Raw genomic sequence first — 8145 nt, 5'->3', positions numbered from 1 at the left:
ATGGCAAGAGAAGCGCCGCCGTTGCCATGAATGGAAGTTGGGAGCCAGCTCCCGGGTCCCAGCCCCGAGAGGAGGCAGCGGTCGCTCGGGCACCGGCAGGATCGGGCCCTTAAAGAAGGGATGCTTTTGTTGGAGGACGCGCTTTGGAGCTGGTGTGGGAAGAGATGGAGGGCGGCATGAAGCGGCAGATCATTTTTCAATGAAAATAGCGTACAGCTGTGCCTGGCGCTCTTTGTGCGCGGCTCAGCATTTGCTTTCACCCAGGGAGAAGTTGGATTGCGTGATTTATTTCCCTGATTTATTCTTTTCCCAACCCCCGTTTTTCGTCCTTTTTTTTTTTTCTTATTAGCCTTTTGGTTTAGTTAAGTTAGGGGTATTTCCCTCTTAGAAAGATAAAAATAAATTATTTTTTCTGCTGAGAAGGGGCTGGCTGCCGGCCGAGAGCCGTAGTGAAGGACCACGGAATCATTACCAAAAAAAAAAAAAAAAAAAGAAAAAGACCAGAAAAAGCTGGGGATTTGTGGTAGCAGTTTAATTTGTGCACTTGACATTGCAGATTGGAACCAGATGCGGTGCTGGCTGGGGGAGGGGGCGCTGGTGGCAGTAGGTGGCGCAGCGAAGTCATCCCTTGAACCCATCACCTCCGCCAGCCTGGCTGCCAGCCAGCCCTGGCTCCCGCAGGAATGGGGGAGAAGGCTTGGGATCACCCCTTTGGTTCTCCAAAGGATGATCTTAAACGCCAGCACGTCTTCAACCAGTGCTTGCCAGTGCTTTTAGCATTTGCTCTCCCTTTGTCCAAGGCTGGGCTGGACAGGGCTCTGAGCAACCTGGTCTAGTGGAAGGTGTCCCTGCCCATGGCAAGGAGGTTGGAACAAGATGATCTTTAGGGTTCCTTCCAACCCAAACCGTTCTAGGGTTCTATGATTGTCCTGGATTCAATGGGTTTAGAACTAGTCCAGCTATGAGCATCAAAACTCATTGCAATGAATGTATCACAGCACCCCTGGGTGCCAATCAAATGATGCACTCGAAGAAACAAGAGTAGATGAACCTTCCTCCTGCCTCCTCCACTCTCCCCAAAGCCAGAGCAATGGAAGGGTATGAAGCTGAACAGATGATGGATAAGCAACATTATAATACACAGGGGGAAACTGATTGTGTTGACCGTGGGTTAATGAGTGCCTTGCAAAATTATTTCTTATTGCTTTTTTTATGCCATCAAATTGGCTTCATAAATAGCCTTAAAATTCATCTCACAGCAATTTCATACAATTATAATGGGAGAAGAGGAAGAATTACTCTTCCTTCCTGCTGCACTGCAAAACTAATAAAAGGGCTGTGATCCCAGCCCTGGGAATCTTGCTCTCTGGATGGTAGACTCTAAGCTCATAATGCGCAGCAGAACAAGGCGGTTCCCACACCACAGGCACTTGTTGGCAGAGCTGGTTGGTGCCATTGTGTGAACAGATGTGATCTTTGAGTAACACCAGTGTGGTGGGGAACGTGCCCTGCTAGGCTGGCACAGCCGTCCTTGCCTGTTCCATGTGCACAGGTCTGGTTTGGCCGTATCAAACAATCCAGCTTTGTTCTTGCAGCTGTGGTCAGCACAGTGTGTTGGTCCTCCTCAACTGTGGAACACGCTCCTCGTGCAGAACTGGCTGGAACAGGCTGGGATGAAGTGCCTGCATAATTCTTAAGTATTTATCCAGAGCATCCATCTAAAATGTCAGGGCTTTGTTCAGTTTTTATATAAAAGAATATGGACAAGGTGTTTCACAGGGGTTAGACAGAGAAGTCTGTTGGTCTTTGGGACCTCTTCACATCTGCCCCACTGAAGGAGCTGATGTTCTTTGTCCTCTTCTTTTCCAGAACTGCTTGAGGAGGAGGGATGCTGGGTTGTTAAATCAGTTGCAAGAGCTGGATAAGCAAATAAGTGATCTCCGCCTGGACGTGGAAAAAACGACAGATGAACACCTGGAGACAGACAGTCGTCCAAGTTCAGGTAAGGGCAGTGCTCAGCAAAATGCAGCCTCCCTTGGGACCTGGAACTAAACTGGCTGTAGATTTTAGTGCTGGAGTTTTCAGAACTACAACAGTAAATGTCTACAGGTCATTCACATTCTGATAATGAATTCCTACTAACAGAGTTCACTGACCATGGGAAAGGTTGCTGTTTGCTTCTTTCAGAGGAGCATTTCAAGCTTAATTAGATTTTGAGTGTTTGGGGCATTTGTTTTTTCAAGGCCACTCTCACATTAGTTCAAAAAGTTCTGATTGTCCTGTATATTACGGAGGAGGCTGAAGGAAAAATGGTGAAAAGAAGCACCACCACCAGGAGGAAGATATCAAAAGTGGTCATACAGCCAGAAAGGAACATGGAATCAAACAATTTCATCCCCCATATATTGAATTTCATCTCATTCTAACTGTGTTGAAGCCAGTAAGTGGTATTTAACTATGGAGAGCCTTTCCTAGAGGCCTCTAAACTTGTTCTGAAGACACCAAAAAGTGGAGAATCCTCCAACTCACGATTGTTAAAGCCATTGCTAATTTCTTGTCTGAATCTGACTTGTTCAGCACTGATGTTTTTATATCCTTTTCTTCCCTAAAGAAAGGTCTTTTCTAATACCCAGCTTTTCCTCCTCTTGGAGGTGCTATGCAGTATAATTCCTGGCTTTTATTTGATGAGCTAAACAGGTCAAGTTCTTGAAGTCATTCATTTTAAGGCATTTTTCCAAGCTCCTAAATAGCTTGGTGGCCTCTTTCCAATTTTTTAGCTTTGTTTTAAGCATGTTGGATTCAAGGGCTGGGCTCACCATTCCAATGTTTCTTACCAGGGCCGAGTAGACTGCTGAAGTCATTTCCCTGCTGCTATTCATTAGTCTCTTTGTACATCCAACAATCTCATTAGCTTTTTTTTGCCATATCATTAAGCTTGATTGAGCTGCTTTTCCACGCTGACTAAGCCCTTTCCAGGATTATTGTTTTCCAGGATGCATCCCCATTCTGTAGGCATGCTCTGCATTCCTTATTCCTAAATGAACACTTTAAATTTTGGTGGTGGTGTGTCATTTTTCCTTGAGTAGTCCCAGTTTACCAGGAAATTAAATCTGATGTGTCTCCACATTATTTACCATTTTTCCTCTTTCTTGTCATCCACAAATATTATGTTTCTCTCCAGAACTTTGAGGAAAGTAATGGATAGCATTGGGACCAACACTTTTGTAGTTAGGTAATAGTTGGAGAGTCTGTCTTGGAAGTATAACACTCTATTAGATGAGTGGGCTGCCAAACACAGCCTGGATCCATGTTGCTAAAATCTGAAAATCCCTGTAAGGGTTAAAACCTCAACCCTTGTAAAGTTTAAAAAAAATTCCATATGCTGGGATAAGTTCTGCTGTTTTAAGTGCTTTACTTTTAAACAAAGTAAATTCATGGCAATAAGGATTACTTAATTGTGGGCTGTTTTTGGGGTGACTGAATGAAATCCCATAACTACTTGCATTAGAGTAAGCCAACTCAAACACCAGCTTGACTGCCTTTCTAGGGACACAAATAGTAACTCTGTGTAGACATAACTAATATAAATCCAAACTCTTATTTTTATAGGGTTTTATGAGCTGAGTGATGGAGCTTCTGGATCGCTTTCCAATTCATCTAACTCTGTCTTCAGTGAGTGTTTATCCAGTTGCCATTCTAGCACTTGCTTTTGCAGCCCTTTGGAGGCAACACTGAATATCTCAGATGGACGCCCTAAATCTGCAGGTATAGTAAAAGCAGGTCGAATACATCATACTCCAGGAGGTGGCTTTGGCTTTGGAAATACTGCCTCAGGAGCACCTGGGTTGGATTAACCCTTCTTCCTTTCATGTGCCACATTATGCTCTGAAAAGATCCCAATGCCTCTCACGTATGTGGGTCATGGGGCAGGACTGTTTGCCCTCCTCTGTTCCAGCCTTACACGTGAATACGTCACTCTAAAGACATGAAAATGGCATGTGAAGATATGACAGCTGCTCTACCCAGCAGAGGGCAGTGGTACCTGTACACAGAAACACATCAGTCAGCTGATTTCTTGTGGTTTTCTTTAGAAAAGCATTTTTAGTGAATAGCAATAATTAACGATAGTTCTTAGCCGTGTCAGCATTAAAGTCACAGAGTAAGGAGCTAGATACAGGTTTAAGGGGGTCAGGGCACATGTCAATCTCTTTTTAGCAGTCATTTTGTCAATTCTGATGGCCCTCAACCCCCAGGTGAGCATGGTGAGGCATGTCCTGCATTTATATAATGTAGACAGGTAGACATCATGAACAGGGCGCATACATTTTGTCTCTTTGGCAAAGAGCTGTGAACTTTCCTTGGACACCAGTCTGAAGATGCGAGCCTTGATGTGCAGGATGGTTCAATAGGAAGGCCTCCTCTGTTCTCCAGAAAAGACACTTCATTAGGACTGTTGTCATCAAGTGTTACTGACTGCAGACATTTTCAAAAGCTTTAGCTCATTTTGGGTTGGGGAGGATGATTCCAACCACAGTATTTCCAATTTGTGTTCTGCTCTTTAGGGTTAACTTATAGTGATTTGTTGTGAATCAAGGACAGAACAATTCATGCTCTTCTGTTTCTGAACTGGGAAAATACAGCCTGGGATGCATTCATTCTGAGTTGCTGACAAGTCCTCTTAGTTTTCCTGTGAGCAGCTCGAGGTAATTTAATGCTCCCTATTGTAAGGTATATGTGATCTTCATGGGCCATACATTAAAAAAAAACCACACACAAGGAATTCCATCATTGCATTGATGTTTTTTCTGTATATACCACGAAAACCTAAATCTCTCATTATTCATACAGTCTCACTTTCAGGGATGAAATTTCACAAAACTGACAAGTTTCAAAAATGTCTTTTTCATCAACATTCCTTGAAGCCAACATAGAATTTAGGAAATGTGGGAAAACTGAGAGGTGATCTGGAGGGAGTTTATGCTCTCAACTTCCCTGCTCTTCCTCTCCTGCTCACACAGGAACATCATCTCTATCAACAAATTTCATCAATGCCCATGAGACCTCTTTGAAATAAGCCTTAGATAAGTGATGAGCACTGAGCATTCAAATTGGAGTACTCTGGCTGAAGTTTCCAGCCCAAGGGCAGAAAACAGGACTGGCAGAGGATCATTTAGATTGTACCCCTACCCAAGAAGACAAGGGCAACTTAAGCTTAAGAAAATAATAATAATAATCTTAGGTGCCTGGGTGGAAGCCCTGCTCTTAAGGTTGCTTACCTCCCTAGTAAGCTCCTTAGCCATTAAATCTGACTCATGCATCTTGAAACGCACTGGATTTCTCTGGCAGAACTCTCTTTGCAGAGCCAAGGCTAGGATGTCAGCTGGATTGACCTGCACTCCTTGGACTTGTGTGAAAACACGAGCCTGTTTCCCATTCTTAAACCTCTTATCACTTAAAGGGAGCATCTGTTATTACTATTAGCATTGCTATAAATATTATGATAATAATAGTAGTAACAATAATAAAAACAACAATAAAATTAGATCTGGATTTTTCCCTAACCTGAGATATGCTTGAAAGAATCTGGAAGTGAAATTTGTCAATAAGCTAGAAGAATTAATTGTTCTCTTGTCTGTATTTTTTATGTTTTTCTTTGGATTTAGCAAAGTAAAATATAAAATTCATATGTGCTGAGGCCTGCAGAGAGTTTCACAGGTGACTGTGTAACATATAAGAGACGCTTGCAGACTTCTGGGTGGCTTGAAAGGAAGATAGGAAGATCTTAACAACCTGGGCACAGGTTTGAAACCAGTGTAGATGTTCTCCTTAGGGCTGTGATTTTTATTGTTTTAACCATGTGGTCATAGTGGGGTAAATCCCTCGTAGATGCAGTGACAGGGAGACCCACTGAAGGATAGTGCTGCTTTTTATATTGCTTGAGCAGCACCCCTGGGTGCAAAATTGCTGCTGCTGTAGTTAAAGCTTTGCATTGTGTGCGTAGATGGACCGGTGTCCTTGGCAGCACATTAAAAACGTAGCACAGCTGTCCCTGGCAGGCTCTCTAAACTCTTCTAAAATGCCTTTCAGATCTCATAGGCTGGATGGACTATAATAAGGAAGGCCAGCATGAGGACCAGACCGCAGGCTCTGTCTGTCGCTCTTTGTCCACACCGCACTCAAATTCCCTCGATGTCGTTGCAGATGTACATCCCAAGTACCAGTGCGATCTGGTGTCTAAAAACGGGAACGACATCTACCGCTACCCCAGCCCCCTCCACGCCGTGGCTGTGCAGAGCCCCATGTTCCTTCTCCCCGTGACTGAGAACCCCCAGCGAGAAGAGGAGAGGCTCGCTTGCGATATGAGCGACGTTTGCACCCCATCCGAAATGGACTCGGGACAATCTGCCAACGCCTTCCCCCCCCAGAGCTCCTGGCCAGCTCCGTGCCCTTCCACCAGCAAGAGGATAGACAGCTACATCTTAAGCCTGGTTCAGAAAAAGACTCACGCAGTAAGGACTAACAAACCCCGGACAAGTCTCAATGCTGATGCCACCAAAGGCATCTTGAGGCACGGGAGCATGTGCGTCCGGCAGCCGGCAGCGATGGTGGCCCACGGCAATGTGGTGAACCTGAAGAGCTCCAAGCCAGTGTGTTTGCCTCCTGGTGGGACCCCCGCTCCGGACCACACAGCTCCCTCCCCGTTGAAGCAGAGGCCAAGGGAGGCAGCTGGGGAGCAGCTGGAGAGTAGGAAGGCCCCTTTGCCGGCAGCTTTCCCACCCAGCACAACAACAAAACTCCAGAGCAAGCACCTGCCACGGGGCACCAAACCGGCACCACCGGAGCTGGGCCGCAATGCTGCGGCCATGGCAGGGGATGTCCCCAAGGAGAACAACCAGCTCTTTGCTACATCTCCCAAAGAGTCCTCCGGGAAGCCAGTGGTGCTGCAGCCAGAGAACAGGGTCAGCCAGCCTCCCAAAAAGATCCTGTTGAAGAGCAGCTTGCAGGCAGCTCGCTCCTCGTCGCCAGCTGTTGAGGAGAGGCCTGCGCTGGATTTCAAAAGCGAGGGCTCTTCCTCGCAGAGCCTGGACGATGGGCTGCTGGTGAATGCCCAGTACATCCCAGCCCAGCAGCAAAGCATGAAGCTTCACAAAGGCACCCGGAATGTCAAGATTTTGAAGAGCTCTGCCTTGAAACACAGGTCCCACCTTGCCAATGGGGTGGAAAACAGCTCGCAGACCTTGCGGGAGAAAGCCAAACCAGTCGGCAAGAAGTGCCGCTTTCCTGAGGAACTGGATACAAATAAGAAACTGAAAAAGCCCTCATCGCGGGGGAAGAGAGGCAGCGGGTTGCCGCTGGAGCCAGGCCTCCCGGGGCGGCAGGCCAGCCTGCACAGATCCGCCCTCCGCTCCCACGGGCACGGCCGGGAGGTTGTGGTGGCCAAGCCCAAGCACAAGCGTGCCGACTACCGCCGCTGGAAGTCCTCGGCAGAGATCTCCTACGAGGAGGCCCTGCGCAGGGCGAGGAGGAACCGGCGGGAGGGTGTGGGCGTCTACTCACAGGTGCCCCTGCCCTATGTCAGCCCCTACGCCTACGTGGCCAGCGACTCAGAGTACTCAGCCGAGTGCGAGTCCTTGTTCCACTCCACTGTGGTGGACACAAGCGAGGATGAGCAGAGCAACTACACCACGAACTGCTTTGGAGACAGTGAGTCAAGCCTGAGCGAGGTGGAGTTTGTAGGGGAGAGCACGACCACCAGTGACTCTGATGAGAGCGGGGGCCTGATTTGGTCCCAGTTTGTCCAGACGCTCCCCATCCAAACAGTCACGGCACCAGAGCTGCATGAAAATGCGGCCAAGGCCTTTGTCAAAATCAAAGCCTCCCATAACCTCAAGAAGAAGATCCTCCGTTTTCGGTCAGGCTCCCTGAAGCTCATGACAACCGTCTAGTGAGGTGGCTTGGTGGAATGTATCTGCTTCTGCTTTCGGAAGCAAGGTGCTTATTTTTGTACATATTTCCACAGATTTTTTTTTTTTTTTTTTTTAATACAAATTTTTTAAAACTTAAGGTAAATTATGTCACTTGTTTTCAGAACTTGGGTGGATACTAGTGCCTTTTATGTGGAAATAAAAGACCGTTACACTTGTT

The 8145-nt window shown here is 46.6% G+C and overlaps 1 protein-coding gene across 2 annotated transcripts; it reads left to right on the top strand.

Annotated features, from left to right (window-relative positions):
- Positions 1-1836: 1836 nt before the first annotated feature.
- Positions 1837-8086, top strand: DACT1 (dishevelled binding antagonist of beta catenin 1). Of its 2 annotated transcripts, none has more exons than XM_017738906.1 (3): positions 1837-2002; positions 3610-3765; positions 6088-8086. In XM_017738906.1, the coding sequence occupies exon 3, from the start codon at positions 6102-6104 to the stop codon at positions 7944-7946; it is 1845 nt and encodes a 614-aa protein (XP_017594395.1). In that variant the 5' UTR covers positions 1837-2002; positions 3610-3765; positions 6088-6101; the 3' UTR covers positions 7947-8086. The 2 variants fall into 2 exon arrangements, with proteins under 2 accessions (XP_017594395.1, XP_017594394.1); XM_017738905.1 differs by having other exon boundaries at positions 1986-2002; positions 3610-3672.
- The last annotated feature ends 59 nt before the right edge of the window (positions 8087-8145 follow it).

The sequence above is a fragment of the Corvus brachyrhynchos genome, unplaced genomic scaffold, assembly GCF_000691975.1.
Source record: "Corvus brachyrhynchos isolate BGI_N302 unplaced genomic scaffold, ASM69197v1 scaffold245, whole genome shotgun sequence".
In the NCBI taxonomy this organism is placed as follows: Eukaryota; Metazoa; Chordata; class Aves; order Passeriformes; family Corvidae; genus Corvus; species Corvus brachyrhynchos.
The sequence above is the reverse complement of the archived record's forward strand: the minus strand, read 5'-3'. Positions and strand labels throughout refer to the sequence as shown.